At 47.1% G+C, this 16,604-nt stretch overlaps 1 protein-coding gene across 4 annotated transcripts in view; it reads left to right on the forward strand.

Moving 5' to 3' along the window:
- The first annotated feature begins 2,907 nt into the window (after positions 1-2,907).
- The window catches only part of DNMT1 (DNA methyltransferase 1), a 47,905-nt gene continuing 34,208 nt past the window's right edge, over positions 2,908-16,604 (forward strand). Inside the window, exons 1-6 of one of the 4 annotated variants that reach the window (XM_058728084.1) lie at positions 2,908-3,059; positions 12,566-12,602; positions 13,553-13,660; positions 13,853-14,072; positions 14,714-14,789; positions 16,291-16,366. In XM_058728084.1, the coding sequence (XP_058584067.1) occupies positions 2,980-3,059; positions 12,566-12,602; positions 13,553-13,660; positions 13,853-14,072; positions 14,714-14,789; positions 16,291-16,366 (597 nt within the window). In that variant the 5' untranslated portion in view covers positions 2,908-2,979. Of the gene's footprint in view, positions 3,060-3,298; positions 3,627-3,739; positions 4,037-12,565; positions 12,603-13,552; positions 13,661-13,852; positions 14,073-14,713; positions 14,790-16,290; positions 16,367-16,604 lie in introns of those variants that run through there. The other 3 variants (XM_058728087.1, XM_058728085.1, XM_058728086.1) reach the window with 3 other exon arrangements.

The raw sequence follows: 16,604 nt of genomic DNA on the forward strand, positions 1-16,604 counted from the left end.
TTTTTAAGTGTATGATAGTGTTAACTACATGCACACTGTTGTGCTGCAGATCTCTGGAACTTTCTCATCTTGTTTAAAAGAGATTCTGTTCCCACTGAACTACTTCCCTTTTCCATCTCACCAGTCCTTGGTAACACCGCTGTTTTTTTGTTTGTTTAGTTTTGATGTCTTTTTTTTTTTTTTTTTACTTTATATATATATTTTAAGTAATCTCCCCACCCAGTGTGGGGCTCGAACCCACAACCCCAAGATCAAGAGTCCTCCACTCTACTGAGTCAGCCAGGCACCCCTTGTTCTTTGTCTTTCTGAGCGTTTGACAACTTCAGATACTTCAAATAAGTGGAATCATGCAACATTGGCCTTTTCATGACTGGCTTCCTTCACTTGTCCTGATGATCTCAAGGTTTGTGCAGGTTTTCACAAAGGGCAGGGTTTCCTTTTTTTAAAGGCTGAATAATCCATTGTATGTAGATACCAAATTTTCTTCACCCCTACATCTTTCTGGGGCATTTGGGTTACTTCCACCTTTTGCCTCCTCTGAATAAGGCTGCAGTGAAGGTGAGCGTGCAAATATCTCTTCAAGATCGTGCTTTCAATTCCTTTGAATATATACTCAGAAGTGGGATTGCTGGCTCATATGGTAATCCTATTTTTTTTTAATGTTTGTTTATTTTGAGAGAGAGAGAGAGAGAGAGAGAGAGAGAGAGAGAGAGCACAAGCAGGGAAGGAGCAGAGAGAGAGGGTGATAGAGAATCTGAAACAGGTTCTGCCCCTGCAGCACAGAGCCCAACGTGGGGCTCAAACTCATGAACTGGGAGATCACGACCTAAGCCGAAATCAAGAGTCGGATGCTTAACTGATTGAACCACCCAGGCACTTCCTCATAATTCTATTTTTAATCTTTTGTGGAACCTCCATTCTTTTCCTTGGTGGCTGTAGTATTTTTACATCCCCACCAATAGCACACATGGGTCCTAATTTCTACATTCTTGCCAGCATTTATTTGTTTTTGTTGTTGTTGTTGTTGTTGTTGCTGTTGTGTGTGTGTGTGTGTGTGTGTGTGTGTCATTTTTATAGTGGTCATTCTAATGGGAATGAGGTGACTTCTCAGTGTGGTTTTGATTTACATTTCCTGGATTAGTGAAGTTGGGTGTCTTTTCACAAAGTCTGTTGGCCATTTGTGTATTTTTAGGTAATGGTTTATTCAAATCTTTTGCCCATTAAAAAAAAAAATGTCTATTTTGAGAGAGAGGCAGAGAGAGAATCCCAAGCAGGCTCCATGCTGTCGGTACAGACCCTGATGCAGGACTCCATCCTGTGAACCCTGAGATCATGACCTGAGCTGAAATTAAGAGTTGGACGCTCAACAAACTGAGCCACCCAGGCACCCCTTGTCCGTTAAAAAAATTTTTTCTTAATGTTTTTATTTTATTTTTGAGAGCGAGAGAGAGAGCGTGAGCGGTGAAGGGGCAGAGAGAGGGGGAGACACAGAATCCGAAGCAGGCTCTAGGCTCTGAGCTGTGGGCACACAGTCTGATACAGGGCTCGAACTCACATGACCTGAGCTGAGTGAGATCATGACCTGAGCTGAAGTCGGATGCTTAACTAAGCCAGGTGCCCCTCCCTTGCCCATTAAAAATTTTTTTTTAATTTAATTTTTTATTATTTTTTTTTAATTTTTGAGAGCAGGGAGAGGGGCAGAGAGAGAGGGAGACAGAGGATCCAAAGCAGTCTCCGAGCTGTCAGTGCAGAGTGCAATGCTGGGCTCTAACCCAAGGACTGTAAGATCAAGACCTCAGCTGAAGTTGGATGCCTAATGTTTTTTATTAGAGAGAGAGGGAGAGAGGGATGGGGAGAGAGAGAGAGAGGGAGGGAGGGAGGGAGGGTCTTAGGCAGACTCCACACTTGGCACAGAACCCACGACCCTGGGATCATGACCTGAGCTGAAATCCAGAGTTGGACGCTCAACCGAGCCACGCAGGTGCCCCTCTTTTGCCCATTTCGAAAATCAGTTTGTCTTTTTTTGTTGTTGAGTTGTAGCTCTTTATTCTGGATATTAACACCTGATCAGATACATGGTCTGCAAATATTTTTTTCCCATTCTGTAGGTTGCCTGTTCACTTTGTTGACTCCCTTATTGTGCATAAATGAAATCTGATGCAGTCCCATCTATTTTAGCTTTTGTTGCCTGTGCTTTGGTGACCTAATAAATCATTGCTAAATCCAATGTTGTGAAGCTATCTTCCCTCCCCTTTTGTTCCTTCCCTCCCCCCTGCTTCTAAGAGTTCTATGGTTTTAAATCTGCATTTAGATCTTTAATCCATTTTGAGTTAATTTTTAAATGGTGTAAGGTAAGGATCTAACTTTACTTGTTTGCATATTGATACCCAATTTTCCCAACACCATTTGTTGAAGTGACTATCTCAAGTTCTGGTGCTTTTTTTAAACACACAGGCTGTGGAAGTGGCCTGAGCCGCCCCACGCCGGGAGATCCTACATAGTTTGTGCATTCTCAAGATTTTCTGCGATTAGCACCTTTTTAAAGATGAGGAAATGGAGACTTGTCCAAGGTCGTTATAGTGAGCATATAGATGGAATTGAGTTCAAGTCCTCAGTTACAATCCCAAGAGCCCACATGCTGGAACCCCGACGCTCCCTGTTTTATCCCCAGCATGCTAGGAAGAATGAATGAATGAACCTCTCAAGCAAGGCTCCCAGCAAACAGCGGAGTTTGGATGAGCCCACTGCTCCATATGGGGGTGTGCGCCGGTCTCGCGCATGCGCGGCCCCTGTGCACGACCCGCTCCGCTCCATCTGCCGGCACATGGTATGGCCTCTATCCCTATGGTATGTCCCGCCTTCCCCCACGCCCGGGCCGAGATGGTACGCCCCGCCTCTGCTCGCCGCCCCTCCCCGTTGGTTTCCGCGCGAAAAGCCAGGGCTGCCTCTGCCGCCGCGGTCTCTGCTGCAGTTTCCGAGATGCCTGCCCGCACTGCCCCGGCCCGGGTGCCCACGCTGGCTTCCCGGGCCATCTCGCTGCCCGATGATGTCCGTAGGCGGTAGGTGCTGTGGGGGGGGTCCGTGAACTCGGATCGGGGGTGAGGGGGAAGTGGCACGGCGTTGGGGGTGGGGGGGGGGGTTGCTTCCCCTGTAGGTAGCCCTTGGCTGCCGCTGACAGACGGGCGCGCATGCGCGGGACGGCTCGGCGGCGGTTGGCGCGGGCAGGGTGGCACTTCCGGTCGCGCGCACCCCTGGCCGTTTGGCGCCAAAATGGGCCGAGGCCCTTCACAGTTCCCTGGTGACTCGTAACTTGGGGGTCCTTCCTGATTTCAAAGTAGAGCGAGCTTTGGGTTCTCCTCGGGGAACGCCAGCCCAGAGGAGCCACGGGCCTGGCTCCTGCCGCCGGCCGGCTCGCGCAGGAAGTGGGCAGCCCGCGGCCTCAGGACACCCCTCGGCCCGGGCACTTCGGCCTCCACTTCCGGTGCCCGGCCCGCTTGGGGGGTCGAGCTGGTCCGGTCCCCGGGGGGCGTTTTGGGGGGCCCCCCTTGGCACCCGGCGCAGCGCATCCCGATGGCGGCCTCCAGAGACAGACGTCGCCGCTCGGGGCCCGGGCGCGGCCGGCTCAGGTTTGCGAGCCCCGTCTTTCTTGGGGGGCTTCCTCCATCTCGGCCTGCCGGGGAAGTCACGTTCTGGAAGGAACCCCCACCGCGCAGCGCAGAAGCGGGGCTCGGGCAGCATGAAGGCTGTAAGAGCCTTTCCCAGTAAATCTGTGCCTGGGAGCGGGCATCAAGGAAGCCTTGCTAAGCTTCTGTGCACGGGGGTTGGGGGGGTCAGAACACTGGGCTCCCCTTTGTGAAAGGGCTCCAATTTCAGTCCTGAAAACTTGCACCCCTTGGAACACGAGTCCCGGGAACCTCGCCCAGGCCTGAACACTTCAGCCGGATTTGTGAGCCTGGTTGAGCCTTTGCCCGATTTCCCTGTGCCGGTTTCCTATGGTCGTGCCTGGCCAGTCGGATGGGGGCTTTTGGAGTTGGAGGTGTGTATGTGTGTGTGTATGTGGGGGCGGTGTTTGGGACTCCCTACCAGGTATTTAAGGTTCAGGCCACTTCTTAAGCACAAGAGGGGGTGTGTCTTGCCCAAGAAGCTTTACCTGTAGTCTCCAGGGATATGACTTAGAATGTAAACAGAATTGTGGAAGTCCCTGGCTTCATGATGTTGGACCCAACCTAGAGGCGTTTGGGCCTGATCTTCTTTACTCCTATGGTGAGACCTCCCATCTCCACTGGCTTGTTTGACCTGGGGCGAGTGTCATGAACAAGCTATCGGTGCGGACTAGATTGACATGGGCTCGAAATGCATAGTGGATGAAATGAGAATATGCCGAGACATAAAGGCCCACCTGTTAGCATTGTTATTGGCTAAGCCAACTTTTTTTTTTTTTCAGTTCTGCCAGTCAATTGTATACAAAACTTGACATACTCTCATTTAATCCTCAAGAGTTCTTTAGAGTGGGTGCTGCAGGAGTTCATCAAGAGGAAGCAAGGATTCCTGCTGATGTCTGCTTTTTGCCAAAACCGTTCCTTTCAACTAGGGTCTTTGAACAGGCCACTGGCTTGGGGGTTGTCTTGGGCCAGTGCAAGTGCTTGGCTGAATTTGAATGCTCTTAGGTGAGTTTTACAATCCACCATTCACCCTAGGTTCCATATCACTTTGAACTAGAATTGCTTACTGTAGGTGTGGTTTGGTGTTTCTGCCTTAGACCACGTGGTGGACATTGAAATGGTCTCATGTGACTCTCAACAGCTTTTCTTACATTTTGAATTTCAGTGTACAAAATCCACACATAAACATGGCATTCAACACTCCCTTAAAAGACTCATAAATAGAGGTACAACTTCTTTATGAGAATTAGAAGTATGATTTATAACACAGGAGGTCTCTAAGTCCAGTAGAATACTCTAAGAACAAAGTTAGGCCTGGTCCTCCTGCATTTGTCACTTCTACTTGTATATATATATCAGCTTGTTTTTTTTAGAGGGTGAGCATGGGAGGGGCAGAGAGAATTTTAAGCAGGCTCCACTGTCAGAACGCGGGGCTCGATCTCACAACCCTGAGATCGTGAACTGAGCCGAAATCAAGAGCCTGATGCTTAACTGATTGAGCCACCCGGGTTCCCCATGTCAGCTGCTTTTTTTAAACACACAGTTCCATTAGATATGTATCAAAGAATTTTCAATGTCTGGGTTTTTAAGTCTTTAACTTCTTTTTTGAAGTGTACTCTGCCCCAAATCTAAAAATGTTGCCTTTTTGGGACAAGCCGCATTCTTCTACTTATTTTTCTTACTCTGTCGAAACCACCATTTGCACAGGAAAAGCGAGAATTCTTTCACTGGTCTTCCTGTTGCCACTCAAGGCTTTTCTAGCAGCGGAAACTGTGATCCTCTTAAAAAAGTTGGATCTGATGGTTTCCTTGCCCCGCACTGGTCCTGAAGTTCAGAATCCCTGTCCACTTGCGTCACTCATCCTGTGTTCCTCTCACAAGCCATACAGACCTCCTTTTAGGTTCTCAGGGCCTGAGACCTTGCAGAGCAGCTGGTGTGAGGCTGAGCTCTAGCTACTCCTTCCCCAGGCTGGCTACTGTCCATTCGTCCTTAAGACCGTCCTCGGAAAGACCATCCCTTTTCCCCATAATAGGAAGGGTGTCGAATTCTATCTGTGCACCCGCATGCTGCCTTTCCAAACCTGGAGCTGATGGTGATTCGTTTGCCTTGTTCACTGTATCTGTAGCTTGTGTAGACTCTGAAAGGCATGCATGCCAGACTTTCCCCTTTTATGAAGCCTGGATTCACACATTGATTATAGCAACCTCCTTTGCACAACTCTGATTAGCTTTCGTAATTGTGACAGCTCTTTTAACTGCTAGCCATTCTGTGATTAGATTAAGCTGTTTTTCAGGTTTTAAAAAATGTTATTTATTTATTTGTTTGTTTGTTTGTTTTTAATGTTTTTTGAGACCACAAGCGGGGGAAGGACCGAGAGAGAGGGGGACAGAGGGATCCGAAGTGAGTTCTGTGTTGACAGCAGCAAGCCCGATATCAGGCTCGAACTCACAAACCTCGAGAGCATGACCTGAGCCGAAGTCGAATGGTCAACTGACTGAGCCACCCAGGCGCCCTTCAACTTCTTAACTCTAGTTCCATGGCTCCCACTAAGTGGGTATTGAATGGACTTACCCTTTTTTTTTTTTTTTATGTTTATTTATTTTTGAGAGAGCGCGTGCGCAGAGGGGCAGAGGGAGAATCCGAAGCAGGCTCCAGGCTCCGAGCTGTTGGCACAAGCCTGATGCAGGGCTCAAACCCACGAACTGTGAGATCGTGACCTGAGCTGAAGTCAGGCACTTAACCGACTGAGCCACCCAGATGCCCCGGGACTTCTCTTTTCTAGTTCTCCTCTGCAGGAGTATTCTAGAGGTGCAGACTGCTGGGGTTCAAATCCTTCCTACCATAGCTGTAGGACTAAGTTGTTTAACCTCTTGGTGCCCTATCTGTAAAATGGTGTGGCGCTACCTGCTGCCCTTGGGCGTTATGAAGACTCGCCCGGCTGATAGGTGTAAATGTGGCGGGGGAGCACCTGCAAGAAAACCCGTGCTGCTTATCACAAGGTCACCTGTGTGTGTCATTTCCATTAGGGGAGCATAATTTAGTGCAGCAACATGCACATCTTATACTGAGGCAGATGCTCGTGTAGCAGTGAGTGCCGTTCAGAGATGATGTAAATTCCTGCTAATCATTCCAACCTTCACCTTGGCTTGGCTGCTTATAGAATTGTCTGGTGGTCTGGACTTGTTCCTTCTGCCACCTTAGCTTTTGTGCCAGGTATCCAGTCCTACTCTTTTTTTTTTTTTTTTTCTTTTAAGTGTGTTTATTTGGAGAGAGGGGGGCAGAGGCAGACAGAGAGGAAGAGCAAGAATCCCAAGCAGGCTCCGTGCCAGTAGCACGGAGCCTGATGCGGGGCTTGATCTCCTGAACCGCGAGATCATGACCTGAGCCGAAATCAAGAGTCAGACGCTTAACCCACTGAGTCACCCAGGCACCCCCAGTTCTACCCTTGATCAGACATTCTTCTATTAAGGATTGAGGTGGTGATCTATCCTTTTTCATCTCTCAGTATCTTGCTTTTTAATCCTTTCTATCCTTGGCTTTTGTGATGCTGTTTACTACCAGGGATGCTCTTTCTTCATCAACACCCCCCCCCAACCCCCTTAATCATTTTTCTTTCATTCTTGGACCCTTATCTCTTCTAGTCCTAGGACTTTGTTGTTGTTGTTGTTGTTGTTGTTGTTGTTACTTATTTATTTAAATGATTTTATTTTTTAACATTTATTTATTATCGAGAGACAGAGACACACACAGCGTGAGCAGAGGAGGGGTAGAGAGAGGGGGAGACACAGAATCTGAAACAGGCTCCAGGCTCTGAGCTGTCGGCACAGAGCTCGACGCGGGGCTCGAACTCAAACCACGAGATGATGACCTGAGCGGAAGTTGGTCACCCAACCAACTGCGCCACCCAGGCACCCCTTAATTTGTTTTTTAATGTTTATTTACTTTTGAGAGGGAGAGAGAGACAGCGTGCGAAAAGGGGAGGGGCAGAGAAAGAGGGAGACACAGAATCTGAAGCAGGTTCCAGGCTCTAAGCTGTCAGCACAGAGCCTGACGCGGGGCTCGAACCCACAAACCTTGAGATCGTGACCTGAGCCGAAGTTGGCTGTTTAACCGACTGAGCCACCCAGGCTCCCCTAGTCCTAGGACTTCCGTGTAGCAGTTGGGCCTGTCAGCAGGACAGGACTACCTCCAGTTTTGATATCTCTCTCAGGAGAGCCTCTTTTAATTTTTTTTTTTATTTTTTTTATTTTTTTTTTAACGTTTATTTATTTTTGAGACAGAGAGAGACAGAGCATGAACGGGGGAGGGTCAGAGAGAGGGAGACACAGAATCCGAAACAGGCTCCAGGCTCTGAGCTGTCAGCACAGAGCCCGACGCGGGGCTCGAACTCACGGACCGCGAGATCGTGACCTGAGCCAAAGTCGGCCGCCTAACCGACTGAGCCACCCAGGCGCCCCAGGAGAGCCTCTTTTAATCTCTAGCTGCTGAATAGCCATCTAGAGAGCTGCTATTCATTGAACCATCACTCCTCAAACTCCTGGCCTTTTTACTTTTTCCCTACCAAAATGTCCTGAATTTCTGATACAGTATTCGTTTTCAGTTGTAGCCATAACTAGTTATCTCAGTGGCTTAAATAACCCATACATCTGTTTTAACAGTTCTATAGGTCTGAAATCTGGTTTGGGTCTCCCTGGATGCAAAAGTGTCCACAGGCTGCATTCCTTTCTTGCAGGCTCTAGGGGAGAATCTGTTGCTTCCTCTTGCAAGTTGGCAGAATTCAGTTCCTTGCGGTTGTAAGACTGAGGTCGTTCTTCTCTTGCTGGCTCTAACCATGCCCAGCTTCTGGAGGTGATGTATCCTTTGGCTCATGGCCCACTTCCTCCCATATTTAAAGCCGGTTCTCCTGTCACATCTCTCTCTGAACCTTCTGTAGTCACATCTTTCGAAATGCAGCTGGGATTTTTTTCTGCTTTTAAGGATTTAAGTGATTAGTTTGGGCCCACCTGGCTAATCCAGGATAATCTGCCCATCTCAAAGGCTCTAACCTTAATCACATCTGCAGAGTCCCTTTTGCCAGGTAAGACAACATATTAATAGGTTCTGGGGGATTAGGGCATGGACATCTCTCTTGGGGAGGGGTCACTATCCTGCCTACCACAGATACTGTCTCAGATGGCCCTACCCTGACTGCCACGTAGACAGTTACAAAACTCCGTTAATTCTGCCTCTTGTAACTTCGCTAGCGTGCTCTCCATTCCTGCTGCTAAATCCCGTTTCAGACCAGCATTTCTAGTTTCAGGGTGTTAGGGAGTGATTTAACATCTTGTAATCTCTTCCTGTCTAATCTACATCATGTATTTTTGCCAGATTAATTTTCTTAAAACATGGCTCTGATGTCTTGGATTCCTCCTCCCCCCATGGTTCCTTCAGTGGTGTAACTATGGAAGAAAATCAATTTTTTAGCCTGGTGTTGCCTACCTCCCTCAGACTGGCACTAGCCTGACTTGTGTGGGTTTCTTGGGTGTACCCTGAGCCAGCTCCCTGTTTGGGCAGGTCTCCCTGCTCCGTTCCCACTGAGCCCTCTCCACTCCCCTGGGCCAGTCCTTCCTGATGGTGTTCTTAGACCTTTGCTCTTCAGAAGCCCTCAGAACTGTATTTGCTTTATTCCTTCAGTTGTTGATACACGTTTTTAAAATGTATTTATTTATTTACGAGTGTGCTTGTGCAAGCAGGGGAAGGACAGAGAAAGAGGGAGAGAGAAAGTCTCAAGCAGGTTCCACTCTGTCAGCATGGAGCCCGACGTGGGGCTCGATCTCCTGAACCGTGAGATCACAACCTGAACCAAAGTCAATAGCTGGACGCTTAGCTGACTGAGCCACCCAGGGACCTGGATATGTTTTTATTTCCCTTCTAGGACTACTGCATGAGGGAAGCAACTAGAAATGAATCATGGGATCTTGGGCTGGAAGGGACCTAAAGTTTTATCTCATAACATGGCTGCCGTTCTGAGTATTCTACCTGGTCCTTCACGTCTTTCCGATCCTCCGGCCCTGAATGTAAAGCAGATGTGTGGTGGTGTCATCGGTTTTGCCGGGGAAGGGATGGACTCTCCGGTGAAAGCCTGGGTGTCAGGGGAGGTGCGCTGACCAGCTTCCTCCTTGCCACACTCTGGCTCCTCAGTGCCTGCCCTGGGCTCTTAACCTTCCTCTCTGGGGCCAGACAGGTTAAATCCAGTCTTTGCAGGGCATGACATTTTTGGTATTCTGAAGATTTTTTGGTTTTTCTCTGCCAAGCTAGACAATCCCAGTTCATAGGAGAGGTCAACAGCATTTAGACCCACAGATCTGTCTCGTGCCCAGATGTAGGGGTTGTCAGCATTGGTGAAGAGGGTACTTTGATGGGCTTCACAGGCAGCTGAGCATTGTTCTTAATGCCTGACTTGAGGATCAAGGGGCTGTGTGTTGCCACAGTTTTGTGAGTGGGATGACTGGGAAGTCCAATGTTCCATTCCTGTAGCGGGATGTGTACCTCTGGCTGTGCATACAGAGTTGTGTAGCTATTCTCATGTGGCTCTCCCAGAACCTGGGTTACTTTGAAAGTGGAATGACTTGGGAATGCAAACTGGTACAGCCACTCTGGAAAACAGTGTGGAGGTTCCTCAAAAAATTAAAAATTTTTAAGATCTACCCTATGACCCAGCAATAGCACTGCTAGGAATTTACCCAAGGGATACAGGAGTGCTGATGCATAGGGGCACTTGTACCCCAATGTTTATAGCAGCACTTTCAACAATAGCCAAATGATGGAAAGAGCCTAAATGTCCATCAACTGATGAATGGATAAAGAAATTGTGGTTTATATGCATAATGGAATACTACTTGGTAATCAGAAAGAATGAATTATGGCCTTTTGTAGCAACATGGGTGGAAATGGAGAGTGTTATGCTAAGTGAAATAAGTCATACAGAGAAAGACAGATACCATACGTTTTCACTCTTATGTGGATCCTGAGAAACCTAACAGAAGACCATGGGGGAGGGGAAGGAAAAAAAAAAAGGGGCGCCTGGGTGGCTCAGGGGTTAAGGGGTTAGAGGGGCGCTTGGGTGGCTCAGTCGGTTAAGCAGCCGACTTCAGCTCAGGTCGTGATCTCGCGGTCCGTGAGTTTGAGCCCCGCGTCGGGCTCTGTGCTGACAGCTCAGAGCCTGGAGCCTGTTTCAGATTCTGTGTCTCCCTCTCTCTGACCCTCCCCCGTTCATGCTCTGTCTCTCTCTGTCTCAAAAATAAATAAACGTTAAAAAAAAAAAAAAGTTAGAGAGGGAGAGAGCCAAACCATAAGAGACTCTTAAAAACGGAGAATAAACTGAGGGTTGATGGGGGGTGAGAGGGAGGGAAGGGTGGGTGATGGGCATTGAGGAGGGCACCTGTTGGGATGAGCACTGGGTGTTGTATGGAAACCAATTTGACAATAAATTTCATATTAAAAAAAAAAATGTAGAATGACTTGGCCTGGAAGGGGTTACATGCAAGGAGTGTGTGTGTGTGTGTGTGTGTGTATAATATATATAGTATATACTGTCACCATATCTGCAGTCAGTCTTGTCTATACTATAGAAAGACCTTTCCTGACCCACCCAGGTCAGGAGGTCCCTGCCCGGCAGTCCCTGCATCCAGTTACCCAACTCATTGCCTGGAATAGGGCTTGGCATAACAGGGACCCATAGATGTGTTGGGGATCAAAGCTAGAGGCGGGGTCCACATGCACTTGGAGCAGCCACTGTATGACCTTAGTCCAGCAAAGCCTGTTGCTTGCATTCCTGATTTTGCTGCTCGCATTTGCCCTTGGAAAAACCAGCCGGGAGAGCCCTGTTCTTGCCCTTTCAGCTGGTGATAGATAACGGGTTATGCCATCTGTACAGGTGCTGAGTGGGAGGGTTCAGAGATGATGAAGGCCTGGTCCCTGCACAGGGTACTTCTTCTCCAGTGACAGATGCTAACCAAGCTGGTTAGACCTGTTCTCCTCCCATGTCTACAGCTGGCACCCGGGCTAGGAACCACAGCTTGTTTCTTCCTCTCTCTTTCCTTGGTGTCTTCTGCTCTTGCTCCTTTCCTCTTCTCTCCTGCCACTGCCCCCCCCCCCCCCCCCCAAAAAAAAAAGGCAAGACGCTAATCCTCAATAATCAAATCAGGTTGTGCTTTTCCAGCCAAACTCCTGACCAGTGTGCACTCCTAAGAGATTAGGTACAGACACTCGAAACGAAGAGATCTTTGGTGAGGTGCCAGCCAGTCTTCTCACTCCCATCTGTTGCCTCTGAGTGTGGGCGCCTCTGCTGCCCCAGATGCCTTTACTTCCCCAATGCTTACATTCCTCATTAGAATGCTGCCTACCCCCCCTCCCCACATCCCCCCAGCCTTTGGGAATGTTAGCTGGCTGTTCCCCACAGCATCTTGTGGCCTTGGTCTACTCACTCCAACGCTGGCCACCCTGTGGTGTGCCCTTCCTTGGGGTCTTGCCAGAAGAACTAGAGGGAGACCACCTGTAAGTCAGTGAACAGGAGGACCCCAACTGTGCGGGCTGCTTTCACTGTCCCAGTTCCTTTGGAAATAGCACCTGTTCTCTCAAACTCCTCTAGCCCCTCACCTTCAGAAAAAGTGAAGAAGAAAAACTGAAAAACTAAAGAGGCGGACCTCCTTCAGGTTGCATGTGCCTTCTTAATGACTTTGTAGGCATTCTAGCAGGACTTGAGGACCTCAGGAGGAGGAGAAAACCACCACATATATATATATTTTCTAACACTCATATATATCCAGTTTATTTCCAAAGTTCTTGTAAAACTGTGGTATTAATTCTTAAAGTAAACAAAGTTGCTTAACAGCCTTTCTTTCTCCCCTGTTTTCTTCCCACAGGCTCAAAGATTTGGAAAGAGATAGCCTTACAGAAAAGGTAATCCCCACCTTAAATTTTATTACCAAATGTGATTATTTGACAGACACTTTGTGCCTCAAGCATTTTTTTTTTTCACGTACGTTTGTTTTTGAGAGAGAGAGAGAGAGAGAGAGAGCACGCAAGAGCACCCAAGTGGGAGAGGGACAGACAGAGAATCCAAAACGGGCTCCAGGCTCTGAGCTGTCAGCACAGAGCTTGATGTGGGGCTTGAACTCCTGAACCAGGAGATCATGACCTGAGCCAAAGTCAGACACTCAACTGAATGAGCCACCCAGGTGCCCCTGTGGCTCATAAAAAGTTTAAGTTGGAGTTGGCTTATCCCCATAGTTTCAAGGATAACGTAAATATTCTTTTTCTTAAAAATTTTTTTTAACGTTTATTTATTTTTGAGACAGCATGAATGGGGAAGGGTCAGAGAGAGAGGGAGACACAGAATCTGAAACAGGCTCCAGGCTCTGAGCTGTCAGCACAGAGCCCGATGCGGGGCTTGAGCTCATGAACCGCGAGATCATGACCTGAGCTGAAGTCGGACGCTTCACCGACTGAGCCACCCAGGCGCCCCTAGATACTATTCTTAATGTGCTGCTAATTTGGTTCATTTTTGGTAACTCATTGACAAGTTTCCCAGTCTAGGTTCCACACCATCAGTTCTGAATTGTAACTTATCCTGGTCTTATTCCTCAAAAGCACAGTTTTTCCTAAAACACTGTTCTAGGTCTCTGTCCCACATCTAGCCTTTCATTTTTCACCACTCTGGAGATACATTTGTTAAGATCACATTGTACCATCACAAATGTGTCTTGTGAATATTCAGTTTTTTAAGGCAGAATCAGCATTTCCTGCCATTCGGTTATTTTGTGATCAAGCAGCTTAATTATCTGTGTTATTAGTCCATTAGTTAGTAACTCGGGTGTTTGAGGACATCTAAACCTATATTCTTCCCTTAGGAATGTGTGAAGGAGAAATTGAATCTCTTGCATGAATTTCTGCAAACAGAAATAAAGAATCAGTTATGTGACTTGGAAACCAAATTACATAAAGAAGAATTATCAGAGGTAAGTCACTTCTTGACATCCTGGCGTCTAGGAAACATCCCCTCCCGTGTTAACTCCTGTGTGACCAGGGAGGCAGAATCCTCCCAGCTCTCCCTGTTACCCAATAGTTATAAAGGAAATGCGTGTTTCCTTATTCTCTTATTGCCACGTGTTTGCATTCACTGCTACTTAAATTATCCTTTCCTGCTATAGGAGGGCTACCTGGCTAAAGTCAAATCCCTTTTAAATAAAGATTTATCCTTGGAGAATGGAGCTCATGCTCTCAGTCGGGAAGTGAATGGATGTCTAGAAAACGGGAGCCAGACAAGTGGTGAGGACCGCAGAGTGGGAATGGCAGAGGAAAACAAATCCCCCAAGCCTGTTTCCAAACTTTACACACCCAGAAGAAGCAAATCGGACGGAGAGACAAAGTGTAAGACCCCTTGACTCCTTTCATCTTGGTGGAGACTGGCTGTCCCCTTACACGGTACCAGACTTGGAGCCATAGGTCCCCTGGGGCGGTACTTCCTGGTTTGTTTCTTGTCTATACCTCCTAACTAGCTTAGATGTATATGCTGTACTTCTTCAGTTTTTTTTCTTTAACCAAATATCGAGCATTAGATCCCAAAACAGCTAAACTCATGCTGTATAAGGTAACAGGAGTTATTAATACTTATTGTTTCTAAGTTCTATGCCCATTGAAGCTAAATGTATAGACTCCTTCCCAGTTTGTAGTCAAAGTAACTCTTCTGGAATTTTTAAAACTCAAAGAGCATGGGACTTGAGTGCAGGTTGGGTTCTTGGCCACTTTATCTTTTGATGATCTGAGAGTTTGTTTCCTTGTCTGGTTCAGGGTCTGGCCCCTCCAATAAGAGCTCCAGTAACATGGCTCAGCAAACTGGCAGGTGCTAATTGCTACCTTTATCAAGACTGTTCCTGGTTAGAACAAGAGAAGGGTACTTAATCTTCAGAACCTGATTCTCTGTGCTATCTTGGTAATGCCAAAGAACTGCACCTTTTCTGTGAACTTTTTTATTCATAGTGGCTTTTTTTGTTTCTTTTTTCTTTAAACAGCTGAAGTTTCATCTAGCCCCAGGATTACAAGGCAAACTACCAGGCAGACCACCATCCTATCTCATTTCTCAAGGGGGTCAGTATATAATGAATCGACCACCGCCTTTTCTTGGGGCCAACTGTTTCTGGTAAAACAGGAATGGAATTAGGGTATAATGTAGCAATTTTTTTTTTTTTTAAGTTTTATTTAGAGACAGTGGGGGAGGGGCAGAGTGAGAGAAGGAGAGCAAGAATCCTGAGCAGGCTCCATGCTGTCTGCAGAGCCTGATGTGAGGCTCGATGAGATTATGACCTAAACCAAAATCGAGAGTTGGACACTTAGCTGATTGAGCCACCCAGGTGCCCCTAATTTAGCAATTCTGACTTCCACATTGCATAGGTTTTCATCTTGCAGTTTTTTTAATTAAATATTCACGATGAGCATTCTCAAGACCTCCTGTCTACTTACTCTTATAGGAACCTTCAAATATACACAAAACTAGCCAGGACAGTAAAATGAACACCAAGTACCTGTCCCCCAGTGGCCATAGTTATCAGCTGGCCATCTTTTCGTCTGTAAACTCTCCCCCAGCTGGATTGCTTTGAAACCCATCTCAGATATGTCCTTTGAATTTTTTTTTTAATGTTTATTGATTTTTGAGAGTGAGAGAGACAGAGCATGAGTGGGGGAGGTGCAGAGAGAGAGAGGAAGAGAGACCGAATCCGAAGTAGGCCTCAGGCTCTGAGCTGTCAGCACAGAGCCCAATGCGGGGCTTGAACTCATGAACTGTGAGATCATGACTTGGGCCGAAGTCAGACGCTTAACTGAATGAGCCACCCAGACACCCCCTCAGATGTCATTTGAAACCCATCTCAGAAATGTAGATTTCTAGATGATAAAATATTTTTTTAACCTTTTATTCATATTTTTCTAGAATTACTAATGTTTAGCAAACATGTTTTATCTTTTTAAAAAGACTAACTCTAATATTTTCATACTTTATAAAGCATAACAATTCCTTACTATCAAGTATGTAACCAGTGTTTGTATTTTCCCGTGTGTGGCAAATTGTGTTTACTTGATTTGTTTTTAAGCCCTTCAAATTATAGATTCCTTTTTTCTTGCCATTTATTTGAAGAAATTAGTTCACTTGTCCAATAGAGTTTCTAGGTCTCGCTGACTGCATCCTTTGGTGGTTAATGTCTTCCTTGTCTTGTTTCTCGTAAACTGGTAGTTAGGTTTAGAAGTTGGATCAGATTCCAGCTCTATCATTTTCTGAGACTTCTTCACAGATGGTGCCGTCTTTCCATCAGAGGCATGTGATGTCTCTTCTGTGATGCCAGCAGCTGTTGATCAATGTCTAGCTCCGTGATTTCTTAGGTGTGCAAAGTGGTGCGCTTCTAACCCGTCACTCAAGAGTTAAAGCCTCTTTCGATATCCTGGCAGTGAGGGCATTTCCTTGGAGGGAAGAAGGCACCCATGCCCTGAGTCTGTCTTAAAGAGGCCGCCTTTGGTAGGGAGGAATACAAGTCCTCTCATGCCTGGTGGAGGTCTAGGGTCTGGTGAAGCTAACGGTCGGCTTTCCTGTCTGTGTCAGCCCTGCCAAACGGAAACCTGAGGAAGAGCGTGAAAAAGCGAAATCGGATGATCACATCGAGGAAGACAAAGACCAGGTAGGGCTGACATTGTCAAGTTTCTTCACTCTGCCTTCCTTTGGTATTTTGCCGGTAGCCCTGACTTTACACTTGACCTATCTAAATGGACTTGAAGTGACCAAGAAGGTGTTAGGACCTGTCCCTGGACCTGGGTAGTATGAAGTATGTCACAGTTAGGCCTGAGGGCTCCACAGGCCCCTGCTACTCACAAGGCAGCCCCATAACTTCAGAGTCTGTTACTTCCTGTGTCTGCTTT

This window comes from Neofelis nebulosa, chromosome 4 (assembly GCF_028018385.1).
Source record: "Neofelis nebulosa isolate mNeoNeb1 chromosome 4, mNeoNeb1.pri, whole genome shotgun sequence".
NCBI lineage: Eukaryota > Metazoa > Chordata > Mammalia > Carnivora > Felidae > Neofelis > Neofelis nebulosa.